At 43.8% G+C, this 17,696-nt stretch overlaps 1 protein-coding gene across 6 annotated transcripts in view; it reads left to right on the top strand.

Moving 5' to 3' along the window:
* The window catches only part of ralgps2 (Ral GEF with PH domain and SH3 binding motif 2), a 178,392-nt gene extending 160,910 nt beyond the window's left edge, over positions 1–17,482 (top strand). For 4 of the 6 annotated variants that reach the window (XM_084067237.1, XM_084067238.1, XM_084067235.1 and 1 more), the window contains exons 15-21: positions 372–426; positions 1,214–1,291; positions 3,027–3,132; positions 4,932–5,024; positions 9,512–9,617; positions 10,952–11,043; positions 11,744–17,482. In XM_084067237.1, coding sequence (XP_083923363.1) covers positions 372–426; positions 1,214–1,291; positions 3,027–3,132; positions 4,932–5,024; positions 9,512–9,617; positions 10,952–11,043; positions 11,744–11,773 — 560 coding nt within the window. In that variant the 3' untranslated portion in view covers positions 11,774–17,482. The remainder of the gene's footprint in view (positions 1–371; positions 427–1,213; positions 1,292–3,026; positions 3,133–4,931; positions 5,025–9,511; positions 9,618–10,951; positions 11,044–11,743) is intronic. The other 2 variants (XM_084067240.1, XM_084067239.1) reach the window with 1 other exon arrangement.
* The last annotated feature ends 214 nt before the right edge of the window (positions 17,483–17,696 follow it).

Below are 17,696 nucleotides of genomic sequence, written 5' to 3'. Positions count from 1 at the left end.
TGCACGGGATGCCCTTCTGTTCATTGGCATTAAACTCAGCCAAGCACCTAGCAAAGAGGTTGTAAATTAGACCTTTTATTGATCCAGTAAAGGACGTTCAAGTTCAGCGTCACCGTGCTGGGGGGGGAGGTGGGGGGGGGTCTGTGAGTCTTGCTCAGGGGGGGGACGTCCCTGTGTGCAAGTGACACTTCGATACATTGTACCGTACGCTGGGAAAGTCTTGGGGACGAACCAGTGACCAGCTTTTCTACCCACTAAGCGATGGACAGGGCACCCGGCCAAAGATGCATACAGCTAACCTACACTGCACAATTTCTCATTCCTGTCCGGAGTACTACATTTTTTAATTGTGTTTGTGTGTGTGCGTGCAGGGAGTAGCGAGGGCTCCGAGCTCAGTGAGGAGATGTCCTGGCCAGCTTTTGAGAGGTAAGTCCATTTATACAGTACACATATGGTGTGTGTGCATTCTTCTCCCATCCACGTTTAAAAAAAACAGGCCACGTATTAGCCCTGAACTCTGTTGTTGTGATTGAATGGTGTGTGAAGCTCTGGCCTCGAAACGCTGCTACACTATGCACAATGATACGCCCTGAGCAAAGCATTGTCTGTAGCCTCGCATCTAAAAGGTTAATGAACGCTTCGTCACACAAGCGCGTCACACGGCGACAATATTTGTTTGTGTGATGCGGATGGGTGACACGAATCAGCGACGACTGTATAATCCAGCCTATATCCCCCGCCTCATCATCGCTCCACTGCTCCCCCCCCCCCCCCCCCCCCCCCCGTTAGTGAAAGATGCAAAAGTCACTCCTTAGCCAGCATGTATCAATCCACTCAGTCCCTGCACGCCAATAACTTGTCTGCTGCCAAAAAAAAAAACGATAGCCCTCCTCCAGACAAACATCGTCCCCGGCCCAGAAACCCAATAGGCCTGAAAAAGGAAACGCAACCCTCTTTTCCAAAACACCAAATCTTCTAAATCCTTTAACGCTGCAACCGCCAATCCATCCATAACTCTTCTAATAATGTTGCCAAATGACAGCTCCAACCTCCTCCTCCATCCAACTTTAATTCATGGAAACACCCCAAAAAAAAAGAAAAAAAAGCTAAACGCACCACACACACACACACACACACACATACAACCTTAACAGTGTTCCGTTCCGTGCCCCCCCCCCCCAACCTATCCTTATTCCTATCCTATTCTGAACAGGACTCGGTTCTATCACTCTCTGGGCCCTGTGACCCGCGTGGCTCGCATCCCCTACAGAGGAGTCCTGAGGCCCAGCAGGTATACAACAACCCGTACCCGAAACCGAACCGACCTAAACTAAACCCCCACCCCCTCCTCCTCTCTCCATGCCCCTCCTCCCCCTGCTGGGGGCCACTGTTTTGCTGGTGCTTTAGAGGGGGGTGTGCGGTGTTGGGATAAGCAGCTGATGGGGAGCTGGGTGTGTGGGCGTGAAATGGCGTGTTTGGGAGTGCATTTGTGTGTGTGTGTGTGTGTCTTTTTTTTTTCCTTCTACTCGGCAAAAGGTAAAGGAGACTTTTGTTGCCTCGGAGACATAATTCTGTCTTTGGTCTTTTACTGCCCACCATCAATCTGTCATTTTGAACACGCACTCTCTCTCACGCGCACGCGCGCGCGCGCACACACACACACACACGCACACGCACACGCACACGCACACACACACACACGCACGCACACGTAGCGTTGTTGAGATTCAGTAGACCTAGAGTGATTCTCATTGGTTTCCAACATATTTCAGCGCTTGGAGCTCGGAGTGAGTTTCCACAGTCACAATGAGCTCCACGTGTGGCTGGGAAGACGCATCCTCATTCCTACGGTAGAGAGAGAGAACAGACAGGGATTATTATTAAGTATGATCGTAGCCACTTCCCCATCCCATAGACAATAAGGTATTAACAACCTTTAACATACGTCGCTGTTACATCAAATGGTGTACAAGCTCACAACATGTCGTGAGCTTGTAGACTTACTTTTTTCGTTCAATGTCCTCCTATTCTTGACCAATTGCTCCCCTGTTGTCGCAGAATGTTCACCTATTATGATGACCATGCCCGGAATATGGCTGCTAGGGTTCATCTGGTCAAGAGAGTCGCTTACAGCAGTGGTTCTCAAACTTTTTCATGTCAAGGACCCCCAAATTGACACTTATTAGCCCGCGGACCCCCATTTGAAAAGATATGCCAGGGACCCCCGATAAGAGAAGATTTTCTACGGCTCTAGCGGTGATTCTCAACCATTTTAATTTCAAGGACCCCCAGTTTGACATGCATTAGGGCTACGGACCCCCATTAAATGGCATTTCTATCACTTGGACCCCAATTTATATTGTAAAATCTATGTTAATTTAACTCTGAGAGTGTACAAATGTATTTTTGTACATTTGTACACTCTCAGAGTTACAGACCCATAAGGGCCCATTTGGTGCCTAATCTATCATTTAGCTGGGGACCCCCTGGAACTCCCTCAAGGACCCCTGGGGGTCCCCCGGGCCCCACTTTGAGAACCAATGGCTTACAGATAGGGCTGGGGTGTCTGAGGTCTCTCTCTCTCTCTCTCTCCTTCTCTCTCTATCTCTCGCCCTTTCTCTCTCACCCTCTGTCCACCGGGGCTTCAGTGGGTTTCTGCACTTGGGGCTTTCCTTGCTCTGATCCTCCAGACAGACACAATCTGCACACGCCTTCCTCTCTCTCTCCCCGTCTGCTCCTCACTTTGCAGAAAGCCATGCAGAGAGATTTGTTGGAATTCAATTTGGCAATTGGGTGATATTAAACATCAACGATTCATGACACGAAGCAACGTCGTCGTCGTTGTTTTTGTTTGTGATCGAGGAGAGAGTTTGCAGATTGCGTCCGCCTGTATTCACTGCACCTTTTTGTTTTGATCTCACGAGTGCGTGTGTGTGCGTGCGAGTGTGTGTGTGTGTGTACTTGGTGTTTTAAATGTTGAGTGTTTGTGTGTGTGTTTTATCGACGCTGTGTCCGTCCCGCTGTAGCTCAGCGGAGTCCGAGGAGCTGGCAGTCCACCTGTATCCTGGAGCGGTCACAGTCCAGGGGGTCCTAAGACGTAAGACTGTCCTCAAGGAGGGCAAGAAGCCCACGGTAAGAGTATGAGTACACATCAACACGCGCACGCACACGTCGCACACACACACACACACACACACACACACACACACACACACACACACACACACACAGAGAGAGAGAGAAACACCTGGCCTGTGCAGCTGCATGTTGAGGGTGAGGTCTAGAGAACAGCATCTATAAAGACCATCCCCAGAACAAGAGTGGGCCTCAGAGAATCACAGAGAACTTCCTTCCTCCCTCTCTGTGTTTGTCTTTACCCTTCATTCTTTCCACACTGAACAATCCTCGCTCTCTCTCTCGCTCTCGCTCTCACTCGCTCTCTCGCTCTCTCTCGCTCGCTGCTTTTCTTTATGTCGTCCTCATGTTTCAAAAAACATATTTCTTTTTCCTGTCTGTTCATGCTGAGCATCTCTTTCTCGCACTCCCTGTGCCTGGAAACAAATCTGGAGCTCTTTATAGAGCAGCCGTAACTCATAAGACAGACAGCGGTCTGTGATCATATAGGTGATATACAAGCTTTTTGGTGATGATGAAGTAACAGAGAACCAGTGTGGGGGAGATAGCTCTTTGGTGTGGCGACCATGAATTAGCTGTTTACTGCCCTCTTTGGTTTGTTTCACATTACTTGCATCCTCCCCCCCTGCATGATTTTCCATGTATTAGTCTCGGAGGGTTTTTGTCCTCTCAGTATAACTTATTGCTAATTTTTAAAAGTGCATTCATTCTCTCCAATTACCTAACCAGGCATGAACTGGAAAAAAATCTATTTTTCTTTTTCTTCCCCGAACCATCAGTGGACATGCGGTCTCCATTCCCTTGAATTTCCTTTCTCTCTTTCCGCCTCTGTAATCTTCTCTTCTCTCTTTATCTTTAGTCCAAGTGGAGGGGTTTCTAAGTATGTCAAACAAGGCAGAACCAGACATAAAGCCACAACCAATTTCCCACAGATTTTACACTATAAAAGGATTTGATGGAGGTCTTTCCAAACTGCCATTTATATGTCTATTAGAAGATATTCACCAACCGCTTTACCACTTGAGCTCTATTTTATACTGTATGGTATGATTGTGTTACACAGCAAATATATATCTGATCAACAAGCTCACAACATGTCACAATGCACCACGTTGTGAGCTTGAATATCTGCTATTCTTTTTACATTTCTGCCTATACTGACATGCTTAAAATAGGGTTGAAAGTGGTTAAATGGATTCTAGGTAACTTGAAGCCTAAATTAAAAATATATATATTTATATATATAATATGTATATATATAAGATATATTATATTTTATCTATATATATATCAGCGTCCTCGCTCAAAAGCTCGTTTTCCAGCCAATATGACGCAAGGGGACTTTTGAAGGGGCTATGCCGAAAATAGGTTGCTTTATTCGGCTGCATACGTGTCACTGCCCGCCCCTGCCGGTTCTCTGAATTTTTATTTTTAAATAGGCTCTGTCATGATTAATTGACCACAAATATGAAGTCAAACTACGAAACGATATCTTAAAAGTACATTTCTGTGCCTCAAAAAAGAAGTTTGAGAGTGTTTTAAAGTTTTAAATAATATTTTTTTAATTTAGGCTTCAAGTTATCTAGAATCCCTTTAAGAAAAGGCTTGTTTCACATTTGCTTGTTTCAACTTTTAGATTGTTATTGTCATACAGGCATCACATTTATCCAACCACATACCGTACATTTCAGTGCCAGGCACAGCATCCATAACAAACGGTGAAACTTCAAAGACAGATGTTACGTGACGTGTACGCTTGAGGGTGAATGTGACGGGATGTGGCCTTTTGTCTTCAGGTGGCATCCTGGACCAAGTATTGGGTCGCTCTGTGTGGAACGCAGCTCTACTACTACCCTGCCAAGTCCCTAAAGGCCACAGAGAGAAAACATGTAAGTCACACGAGTCTGCCGGTCACACATAACTGTTATGTCACTGTCCTCTCCTCTTACCAACCTCAAATTGCTCCTACATGTTCTCAACACCAATAAAGCAGCTGGTCATTGTTTTCGTGCAATTGAAACCAGGCCTGTAGAAAGAACACAGCACAGTACACCAGACCGTGTGTGTGTGTGTGTGTGTGTATCAATTTTCTTTGTTTTATTTTTGCCCATTTTGCCGCCTTTTCTCACGATTTTGTCGTTATCCCAATTCCTCAATTTACAATTTAGATATTTAGCAGATGCTCTTATCTAGAGATACTTACAATAAGCAAGGAAAACACATACATAGAATGCAGAGAAGACAGTGCAGTGCCTCTGCCTCAGGGAACTAGGATCACAGGTACACCAAGAACCTAGCCTCAGTCTAAACAAAATACTATCAAAAGAAATGGTGTATATTGAAACTATACCATTTAAACAATGAACCTAGCATCTGTTTAAATAACACGAGAACGACCCCGGTTAGGAGGGTGCGGGGGCGACGAAAGCAAACCTTTTCATGAAACCTGGTAGGTCTGGTCGGTCGGTTAGGAGGAGGACCACTTTAGTGCTGTCCCAGCGGTGACAAGGTCAGCAAGGGTGTCCAGGAGCAGCTGGTGGTTCACCGTGTCAAACGCTGCCCGAGTGCTGACGCATCGAGTCCTTCTGACTGTGACTGCAAGGCAGCGCTGTTTTTGACAGCAAATTTTGATTTAGTTTCAGTCATAGTCTTTTTGAATAAAATTCCATTTCGTTTTAGTCATCTGAAGGTTATCCTGCAACCTTGCATTCCATGAGTTCTGCATAAGAGGATGGTGCATTGTGGGAAAGAAGCAAACGTGCCCATACTACAAGGAGGAAGTGGACCTGAAGTGGATGTTTAGTAACCCCTGGGAGAGACCACATGTCATGTATGGACAACTTTTGGATTGGCTTTGGTACCTTGTTGCCTGGCAACCTGTGATTATAGGACTAGTGCAAGCCTGCAAGGCATCAACATTTGTTTTTGTTTTTGTCTAGTCTAACATTTTAGTCGACTAAATCTACAGTTGATTTAGTCGACTAAAATGTATGTTGGTGGTGCCTTGATGGCGTCGTAATGGCTGATTTTACACTTGGTTGCATGCTGAAAATAGCCGATCTACAAGCTCACAACGCGTCGCGCTGCGAAGCGTTCTGAGCTTGTAGATCTGCTATTTTCAGCATGCACACCCTAGCGCAACCGACCATAAAATGACTTGTCTTTTAGTTCTACTGGATCTCACCACTAGTCTCTCTCTAACATTTTAGTCTAGTTTTTATTTGTTGATGAAATAGTCAGTATATTTAGTCTTAGTTTTAGTCATCATAGCTTAGTTCTTATTTAGTTTTTATTTAGTTTTCATCAGTGAAAAAAGGTAGTCGACCAACATTTTTCGTCATAGTTTTAGTCGACGAAATCAAGTGAGCAGTTTCTGTGGAGCGGGCTGGTTTGAATCCTGACCGGTTGGGATTCAACAGGTTATTCTGTGAGAGATGGAAAAAAAGCTGATTGGAAACAATCAAGAGGGCAAGGCCTTGACGTCTGAGGGGTCAAGGGTTGGTCTCTTGAGGAGCGGCGTGACCCTGGCTGACTTGACGGTAGATGGGTCGCTCCAAATGGTTACAGATGTGTTGTTGATGGTGGTGGTAATGAAGTAGATCAGGTGCAATGGTCCCTGCACACTCGTGCAAGTCTCGTCATTGCTAACCTCGCCGGGAGTATGTAGAGCGTGCAGAGGAACACCCTATTCCTCATAGCCGATCTACCAGTAGACTAGAAGTAAAAGTATTGAAAATTTGAAATACTCCAGTATAGTAAAAAATACTTCAAAATTGTACTTAACCCATTGAGGCCTGAAGCCGATTCTACATGTCTCCTAAATCTCAACAGTTTTCAGAAAAACGTATGTTTCTATATCAGTGGTGCTCAATCTTTTTCATGTCAAGGACCCCCAAAATTATATGTATTTGGCCCCGGACCCCCATCAAAATACGTTGTTCCAGGGACCCCCAGAGGCAACGATTTGAGTTAAAAATGTTCGCTTTGAAAATATATATATTCAAAGATTTGCACACATTTTCACGATTTTTCAAAAATAGCAGATCTACAAGCTCATAGTGCGGCACTCGGTGCCGCGCTATGAGCTTGTATATCTGCTATTTTTGAATAGCCAAAGTGTAAAATAATGCTTTTTAGCTCAAATCTAAAAATGACACCGTTCCAGGTCTTAAAGGGTTAAGTACTGTAGAGTACTTGAGTAAATGTACTTAGTTACTTTCCACCACTGCCTTCCCCACCCACAAGGCCAGTTGTGCTTGTATGGGCACTGCAGAGGATTCAAACCCCTAATCTCCGGTGGTGGGCATGAACTATACCCCCTGTGCCACCCCATCGCCCCCAGGTCAGGGCTGGGAAATAAATCGATATTAAATTGATATTGTGATGTGAGACTGATATTGTCTGGGATTTTGGATATCCTAATATGGTGATATGTCATAAGTGTTGCCTTTTCCTGGTTTTAATCACTCAGGGCCCATTTTATACTTTGTACAAAAATGTTCATAAATAGCTAAATTAACCGATCTGCAAGCTCACAATGTGTCGCCGTGTTGCGTGCTTGTAGATCGGCTATTTTAGCTTTTTATATCAAAATTTAGATTTCATTTTGTCACTATAAATCTACAAAAATAGTGGAAACAGCCGATCTATAAGCTCCAAACGCGTCGCATCGCGACGCGTTTGGAGCTTATAGATCTGCTATTTCCACTATTTTTGTCATTTTTTGAAAGTATATGACATTTTTTAACATGGAATTGATTATGACAATTATGCAAAAATGTATTAGACGATTATGTACTGTAATAATTGTGACAGGCCTACCCCAGACTGTATATATTTGACGGGAGGCCATTTTCTGAAACGGGATAGGAGTGTATGTGTGTGTGTGTGTGTGTGATGTAAGGAGCATGGGAGAAAAAGGAGAGTGAAAAGCAGAATGCAAATAAGCGCAGGGGTTGTAGTACTGTGGGATGCAGTAATGTTAGGGAGGTAGGCCTGGCTCAGCAGGGGACGGACAGATGGTAGCACTCATTGAATAATGAGAGCCATGACATCACCCGCAGTCCTGGGTGTCATTCTTACCGTAATGGGAACCTTGTGGGAGCACACGTTACAAAACGCAGGAACCACGTAGGTACACCTAAACGTCTATGTTGGTATTTCCCGTCTTGGGCTGTTTTAAAAAATATATTTTTTTGGGGGCTTTTTCTGCCTTTATTGATAGTACATAGTGAAGTGAGACAGGGATCGGGGAGGGACATGCAGCAGAGGTCCGTCGGGCTCGGGATTCGAACCCGGGACTCATAGTCCCGGGTTCAGAGCATGGGTTGTATGTGCCTTACAGTGGCATGTCCATCGTCCAGACTATTTTGACTGGGATGGCTCTGTTGGTGCGTGCACGCGCACACAGGGCGTACATATGCGCACACACGTGTCGGAATAGCATTTCTTTCTCCACTACTGCGCATATATCTTCTTTAATAACTATTTTTTATTTTACTTAGCCTAATTTTTCAATTTTCTAGAGATCCATGCTCTATTGCCATACAAATCAGCAGTTCAATCTTATCTACAGAACATAATATATTCAAGTTTAATTTAAAAGATTATACACCTACCAGTGGCAATATGAGTGTGTGGCACCATACTACAAATGTAGGCCTAATATTTGGGTGCAATTATAAATACATGTAGCCTATGTTGTGTGAATCTTCTCCGATTCCAGAGCGCTTTGCATACATACTCACATACTCATAAAATACATAATTTATTTACGAATGGTCTTTTTCCATATTCGTCTTTTCTAATGCATTCAAATGAATCTTCATGATGATTATAACCTGTTTTGTGTATAGAGTAGCAAAGAAGCCAACTGGCACATTTTGAATTGACTCTTCATCCGACCGTCATTGTAGTGTCTCAATTAATGTTAATAACACGCTTAGAAAACTGGTGAAACCGGTTTCAATCACCGATGCTCCGTGTACTCTATGAACGAACAAGAAAGAACACCCCACAGCCGTGCACTCAAGCACTCTTGGGGCATATGTCCGAATGCACAGTGGTGTGTAATGGGGAGGCACCTGGGCTGGTACCTCAATGGGCACCTCATTCCAGAGGTGGCCTGTGCCACCTGAGGCCACCCCCTAGTACTGCCTCTGGTGCCTTAACCAATCCGCTATCGGTGCCCCTGGGCTGTCTGTCTTAAGGGTAATTCTGCTGCGATTTTTCTTTGCAACGTTCTAATGCTAAATCGGTCTTAAAATGGTTTTGTCTCATGGTATATCTTTGGTCTGAACTAGGATTTAGCTTGAATGAAAACAGTAATAATTCAATTCACAATTAATTGGGTTTTTCTCTCTGTTCATTTGCCCAGTTCAAGTCGACAGCCAGCAAGACAGTGTGTGTGGTGGGCCTGATGGCCATGATGGCGGACGACCCCGAGCATCCTGACATCTTCCTGTTGACTGACTCTGAACACGGTGAGACTGATAGAACACACCATGTGGACCCATGAGGGTCCATTTGGTCCCATTTGTACACTCTCAGAGTTAAATGACAATGAGGATTTTACTGTAGGTTTCTATGTGTGGACCTTCCATTGTTTTCCATCAACTTTACATCCTTACACAGTATGGGTTTATTTACATTTTTATTTATTTTATCATATTTTGTCATTGCTATATACTGTTTATTTTTCTTATTTTTTTCCCCACACTAACATGCAATGATTGCTATCACAATATAGAGCTATTTAAAACTTCTTATTTTTTCATCATTTACATTCCATATCACCTAATTAAGCAGTAACACATGAGAGGGTGTGCTATACCTTGGCTAGGTACTGTAACAGGTAAGGTAAATAAAGTGGGTTTGGAGTGCTATATCAGGAGATATTAGCACTCATTAGAAATGCCTCTCTAGATCTAACTGTGATATACTGTAATGTCATTATAACAGTTAGTTCCAACCTTGCATTGTTACTGGCCGGGACGCATTGTAACGAGTGCCAATATCTCTTCATAATCGCACGACAAATGTATCTACCTTAACTTGGCAATGGCCGCCAGCAGCTGCAGTTAGCTTTTTTCTTTCCAGTCAGAAATATTATTCATGAAACAGTTGAGATATTGGCTCTGGGATGCTATGGCATTCAACTTTCGGCATCGCATCTACCGTATATGACTGCAGCAAACCAGCATCAATATCTCATGGTATAACTCTACCTCTTGCTTATTATTACTTAATTCTACCACTACCTCTAAATCTAAGCCCTGACTCCTGAATAGCCCCTTGAAAAGTGAGGATGTGCACAATGTACTCGCTCAAGGCTTTTCATCTCTCAAACACTCTTGCAGTCTTAAGCGCTACCATTATCAATAGACGTTGATTCTAGAAATGACTAACTGTAATATTGAAGACACGTTAATGTTATCGGTGAACTCTGTAAATTGAGATTAAGTCTGTGAATAGTTACTTATACATCATTCAGACACACCAGGGACATGAAATCCTGTCTATCTGACCGAGCAGTAACCCCTTTACTGTCAGTTAATAGCATGTGGACTGCATACTGGTGATATTGAACTGTCGTAGCCTTTCGTTCACAGCATCATGCGCACACAGACACATAGGCAGGCTATTGGTCCTTGTACAGTATATTACAGTTTTCACTACTTCCACATGTGCAGTGGATTTGATTTGTGCAGGGTTGAGCGTGGCTGAAGACTCAGTAGACTGTACTCTGTGGGGGGTAGAGGGACAAAACGTATACCGGTATTGTATTTAACCCCCGTGTTTGCCTCTTGTTTCCTAGGTAACACCTACAAGTATCAGGCAGGGAACCGAATGAACGCACTGCTCTGGTTCAAACATCTGAGTGCAGCCTGTCAGAGCAACAGACAACAGGTATGTTATAGTGTTGATTTTGACAGCAACTTTTGGTTTAGTTTTAGTCATAGTCTTTTGAGTCATGTTTTAGTCATCTGAAATGTTTTTGTTTTTGTCTAGTTTCAGTCGACAAAATAACATAAGATTACAGTCGACTAAATCTACAGTTGATTTAGTCGACTAAAATGGATTTTGCCGGTGCCTTGATGGCGTCATAATGGCTGATTTTACACTTGGTTGCATGCTGAAAATAGCCGATCTGCAAGCTCACAACACATCGCAGCGCGACGCGTTGTGAGCTTGTAGATCTGCTATTTTCAACATGCACACCCTAGCGCAACCAACCATAGAATGACTTGTCTTAGTTCTACTGGATCTCTTCTCCACTAGTCTCTGTCTAACATTTAATCTAGTTTTTATTTGTTGATGAAATTGTCAATATATTTAGTCATAGTTTTAGTCATCATAACTTAGTTTTTATTTCGATTTTATTTCGTTTTCGGCTGTGAAAAAAGGTAGTCGACCAACATTTTTTTTTGTCATAGTTTTATTGGAGGAAATCAACACTGGTATGTTAGAATCCACACAAATTCACACAGACACCTTATCTTATGTCTTAACTTCTGTCGCTCACAACCTGAGCTTGTAGATCTGCTGTTTTCGGCACCGGGACAGTGTTGCGCAATTAAGTATAAACTAAGCATAACTCTTCCCATAGGTGCCAGCCAATCTGATGTCATTCGAGTGACCGATGGTGAAAGAGTGCAGCATGACTTGAGCGACGGGACAGAGGGATGAGGAGAACGGAGGAGGGGAAGAGGATGAAGAGGAAGTTTGAGGATTGACTCGGTAATGGGAGCTTTCACTGCCATGAGCCCTGATCCACTGATTCCCGAGCCCCAGCCTCACGTGCCACCACTGCCTTAACCAGAGGATCGTGTTGTATGTGTGTGTTTTGTGCGTTGAGAGAGAGAGTCGGTGTGTGTGTGTGTCTTTGTGTGGAAGTAACTCATTTTGGCTGCATTGACTACTGAACACAGATGTGCGCGCCACTGCTCCGTTATCATGTGGGCTCTCGGTCTCGCTCCCCTCTGTGTGTTCGGCTCCAGCGGTGCCATTTGACTTCTCTTCTCCTCTCTCGCGGACCGTCCGTCAGGGCTGGATGGACATGAATAATCATCTGCTTTCGTTTTTGTTTTGTTTGTTTTTTCCAAAGGAGGAGGACCCTTTTTTTTTTTTACTGGCAACTTCAATGTGCTCCAATGGAAGATTTTCCCCCTTCAAATAGGCTGGGCAACCCGCATTATACTCGGTCACAACGCGCGCGCACACACACACACACACACACACACACACACACACACACACACACACACACACACTCTTACACTGGACTAACCTGATGAACTATGGAGGGTTTGAACCTAAACTTTTTACTTTATTATGACTCGAATCACGTGTTGACCACAGACATTGCTGGTCTCTTCGTACACAAGTTGACTTGGGATCACAGAATTGCTATCAGTTGTGCGCGCACACACACACACACACACACACACACACACACACACACGCACAGTCACACACACACGCCTGTTTGATTGCAGCATTTGAAAAATAAGGGCTCTGATTCTCAACCGATCCCAGCAGAAAGGACTCCCCACACTCCCTGAATGTGTCTAGTTTTTATTACAGAACTACTACCCCCGTGTCATACCGTATACTCGCTATGTGTACTGTACGTATGTATGTGTCTGTGTGTGTGTGTGTGTGTGTGTGTGTGTGTGTGTGTGTGTGTGTGCGTGTAGCTGTGAAGTGAGGGATAAAAATCAACCACTCTGCAGATCTGTTTTGATTCCAGGAATCATCAGTCTTCAGTTCCAACACTTGGGTACGATAATCCCAGAGACTAAGCTAAGTATTTCCCTCCATTCTATATAGAAAGAAACCTTAATTCCTTTCTTTCTTTTTTTTGGTAAAAGTATATATATGTTTTGTGTTCTCCGGACTATTGTCTTCTTTCACCAGACTATTGTCTTCTCTAAACCAAGGGTTGGCCACCCTTGAGTTAGATAGGGGAGGCACAGGACACACACACACACACACACACACACACACACACACACACACACACACACACACACACACACACACACACACACACACACACACACACACTCACGAAACACTAAAGATAAGCTGTGAAAGAATCCAAGGGAGAGAGCAATGAGAACCTGTGATACATGATTTTATCACTGCTTCCTTTTGTTGCTTTAATACAGTAGGGGGCTGGAGAGCGGGCCTGCTTTACAAGTGAAGACGAGAGGGAGCGTTTGTGTGTGTGTGTGTGCATGAGAGACACACAGTTCACTCCGCTGCAGAGACTCTGAAGCTATCTGGAGCCATTCAGAATCCATTGGAAATCGTATTCGTCATTGTTTTGTTTGCATTGTTCCTTTTCTTGTCTCTTTTTCTTTTGGAGGGACGGGGTGGGATTTGCAGTATTATGATGTTGTTGTAGGTGACTTGCACATGTCTAGGTTGTTTTAAATGTCTGTTACACTTGTATGTTACATTTAATTTTTTTTGGTCTGTTTGGGGGTTTTTTGCCTCCCTTTTTGGAGCGCTTGTTTTGTACCTTTTAGTAGTTTCGATTTGATTTAGTCCCCCCTTTCTATAGTGAGTACTACAGAACTGACCTATCATTACAGTGTCCGGCTCAACTTTTAGGCTCTAAATCCCATTGACCCTGAATTGGATTAGTTTCCTTCGTTATAATCTGTGCCAAGTGATAAGCGGTATTGCTGGCCCCCTCTATTCCTTCAGTTTGGTGGGAGTTTGTTGAGGGCAAAGTGCAAGGCTGCCATGGAATTAGGCATTGGGTTTTTTTCATGGAAAAGGAGCTATTTGGCCAGTTTCACTGGGAAAACTCTGTGTTCACAGTTTCCAGTGTGTATTACACACATGGGTTTTGGTGCGCCACAAATGCACTATTCTCATTTATTTTTGTTGGGAGCAAGTGTTAAAAACATAATCCGGATGAACAAATTATTACTTTTCTTTTTTTTTTAATCAACGTTATTTGTAATTGTTCTCCTTTTTTTAATTTAATTTAATTTTTCAGTTGTTGCCAATCCCCCCATGTGTATAGATAAGCCCTGTCACTGCTACTGTTTGGTCTGCGAAGGGTGTTGATAACCACATCTCCTTCATTATACATGGATTCGCCAGCCACTTCTTTTCACTTTATGGTGAGGAGTTTCACTAGGAGTGCGTAACGCGTGTGGAGGAACATGCTCTCCCTCACGTTTTTTCTCACCCACTCACAACCACGGCCAATCAGCTCTGTGCCTAACTGTAGTCACAGCTTTCAGGAGGTGGCAAACCCTGTTTCTCCTTTCCATTTCCCCATAGCTCTGTTTGGTTGACTTGGCAGCAGATTTGAACTGGAAACGTGTGTGAAACTGTCACATGTGTGTCCGGGTTCAAACCTGCTGCCGAGCCAATCAAACAAAGCTGTGGGGAAATGACCTGGAACAGGAAATGGGTATTGCCACCTTCTGAAAACTGGGACTACAGTTATAGCACAGAGCTGATTGTGTTTGTTGGGATGCCCGGGCCAAGCCATAAACACTGTGGCGAAATCCTACCCCTGTCTCTACTGTGGTGGGCAGGTACTTTAACTCTTGCCACCCGGAGGCCCCATGAACAAATGATTTATTTGGGAAAAAAGGACAAAGTTGCATTGCCTGCATGATGATGATGATGATGATGATGGGTTGTGTTTTCCATAATTGTCAGCCTCTCGTATTGGAAACGACCGTTTACATAGTATGTTTACACAATCCTTAGTGTAGCATCACAACTCTTTCACATTTCATTACCTGCTCTAGGTGCGGGGAATTCAGTTTCCACTCCCATTAGTGGGCTGACTTTAGCTTGGTATTCAGTTTCTAGCTGTTAAAACGTGGCGCTGAAAGACACCCGCACATTTAACGGTCAAATCAGTATCAAAGTCACCACTAATGTACTCCACATTGAAGGGATTGACAAAAAGAAAGTGTCGCATTGACACTTATACTTATTTAATGGTCCACATTCAGCCCCCTCACACAGTCTACAGTAATACCCTGTTGACACTGTCAGTGAGTGTCCTGCTGAGGCATGCAGCCCCATCAATGCCTTGGATGGAACACTCCTGCAGACGTTATGCAGGTCAGGACTGCACCTTGGCCCACACCGTGTGGATAGAGTCTGCCAGACATCCGCAGAAATAGGAAGTCAGTTACTCCATCCATGCACATGATCAGTCCTTTTGTAGAGCAGCTTTTCTATAGAAGAAACAGTAGTGGATTAACCTGTGGAGGGATGAATTAATGAATGAGGAAGCCAAAGAGGAATGGTGTGGGTGGAAGGGTGGGTGGGTGGATGGATACAGTACCTTGCATCTATTTTTTTTAACATAGTAATTAAAGCCAGATAATCTGTTCCCCCCAAAAGATGCCATTGATGCAGTGGGGAACTGGCTAGCTAATCATCTGTATGGTTGCCAGCTCACACAAAGTGCACCAAGCTGGCTTCATTCGTACTGAAGTGTGATAAGTGTGAAAAGAGGAGGAACTGGTCAGCATATAGAAACGTAACAGACTTATCTGCATCCATTGTTTGTGTGTGGTGGGGGGGGGCTTCACTGGGATTTGGGAGAGCTTTTTTTTCCGGTATTTTAGAAACGTAGAGGCGCACCATTATGAAATGCCAAATTCCCAGAGCTGTAGACGAATGAATTGTATGGAATCAGAGAAGAGTACAATCTGATGTTTTTTAACCACGAATGTTCAGCTCAACATTAATACTGTTGAGTGCAGCTTGAGGGTATACTGTAATGTGGTCATTTTGTTCGGCTAGTGGTCGGCAAAGTACAAATTACGCTTTAGAGACGGAGGAAACATGTTTTTCCAGTTTCCAGAATGCCATCGGTTGAGTTGAGGACAAACGGGTTGCCAATGAAATAAGGAAGCTGGGGAACGAAGCAGGCGACATGTACTGCAGAGTGAGGGAAGCTGATTGCCATGCAGAGTCACAGCAGAGAAGGCCATTAACCTGCTGTCGTTTCCAATGCAGTCAGTCAAGACTGCCAGCTTGGCACCACTTTATTAAGCCCCACAATAATCATTATTAGACTATCACAAATACCTTGGGTTGACAGTGACAGATGCAGCTGTCAGTGGTGTTCTTGTTTAGAAGTATTAACTGCATCCTCTCATCTCATACGAGCCCCGGCCTCTGTCCCTCGACTTCTCTTTTTATGTTGATTTGAAATGACAATGAAAAGTGGAAAAAGACAGTTGCAATGACAGTGACTCAGATTTGCATCAGTTCAATGTGAGTGATTCTATCATAGCACACTACACCAGACTTGTGGTGGAACTTCGGAGTGCTCTGCTTTGAATACTTTGTTTAACAACCTTTCTCTTTAGAAATACCCCAATTGTCCAAAGAGCTTTTCTTTCTGGGTTTTTACCATTGTACCTGACGTGTTTTTTCTTCTTTCTTTTTCTGTCACAACATATTATGAAACATTAACTCGGCCATGTTGGCTCTGTATTGGGGTGGTCTAATTTCTCGTGCTTATCACTCCATAGCGATTTCTTCATATGAAGAGTTAACTCCATTTCAGAAGCTTCCTTAAATGCTTGCATCATTCAGTGTGGTGGTGAGTATCGGTTGTCTTCGCAATAAGGCAATTAAATGTCACCCCCCAGAGGACTGCTCTGTTTAATAACTGCATTATTGGACGAAGGTGGTGACCTGCACTTTCCTTGGTTTGGTAGCAATAGAAATTTGTGAACCCCCTCCAACGGATGATAGATTTACTTCTGTACTAGGAAACATACACACAGCATCTTGAATTGCTTTCTTTTTCTTTCTTTCTTTTTATTACAAACGTTTAACCGCTCAGATGAAGTGAATGGACTGGGTTTCAATCAGAGAGACGCTGTTAAGCTTAAGTTATACTCCTTTAGTACAACAGCGTTGCGTAACTGAAAATAACAGTTATTTTCCGCAAGCTATAGTGAAAAAAGAGTATAAATTAACCTTTGGCATCATTATGCAACGTGTTCTGTTCAGACAAGTGGAACCAGCATGAATGTACAGTTTTTAGTTCTGCACACACTCTGCTTTGATGAGAGGGTGTCATGTGTGACTCATCAAGGATGTCCGCCGGCTTTGTTCATGTCACATGAAGAAGGTGAGATGTAGATATGCTATACCTTTTAGTCCCCACCCTGTACCGTGTGTGTGTGTGTGTGTGTGTGTGTGTGCGCGTGTGTGTGTGCGCCTGTCTACCCTCCTGTCATGACTTGGGCTAGCGCTATGACCTCTAACCAGAGTGACGCGCTCCCCGGCCGTTTAAGACGAGAACCAATAAACACTCTGCCCTTTTTTACTCCACTCATTCGTATCTTGCTTATTTTCGTGTTGAATGTACATTGAGTTGTGTTTATGATCGATTTTGTGGGATTATTGGAGGACAGACAGATGCTGAGTGGGATAGCTGTACGTGTGCAAGAAGGGTGTTTTACTGATTTGTGTCACCCACCCGGAGCTGTGTCACTTAAGTACTAACAAAAAAATGTTTGCCAACAATTCATATCACTGAAATAAAATTT

Source organism: Gymnoscopelus microlampas (genome assembly GCF_963454915.1).
Source record: "Gymnoscopelus microlampas genome assembly, chromosome: 9".
Taxonomy (NCBI): Eukaryota; Metazoa; Chordata; class Actinopteri; order Myctophiformes; family Myctophidae; genus Gymnoscopelus; species Gymnoscopelus microlampas.
The sequence above is the reverse complement of the archived record's forward strand: the minus strand, read 5'-3'. Positions and strand labels throughout refer to the sequence as shown.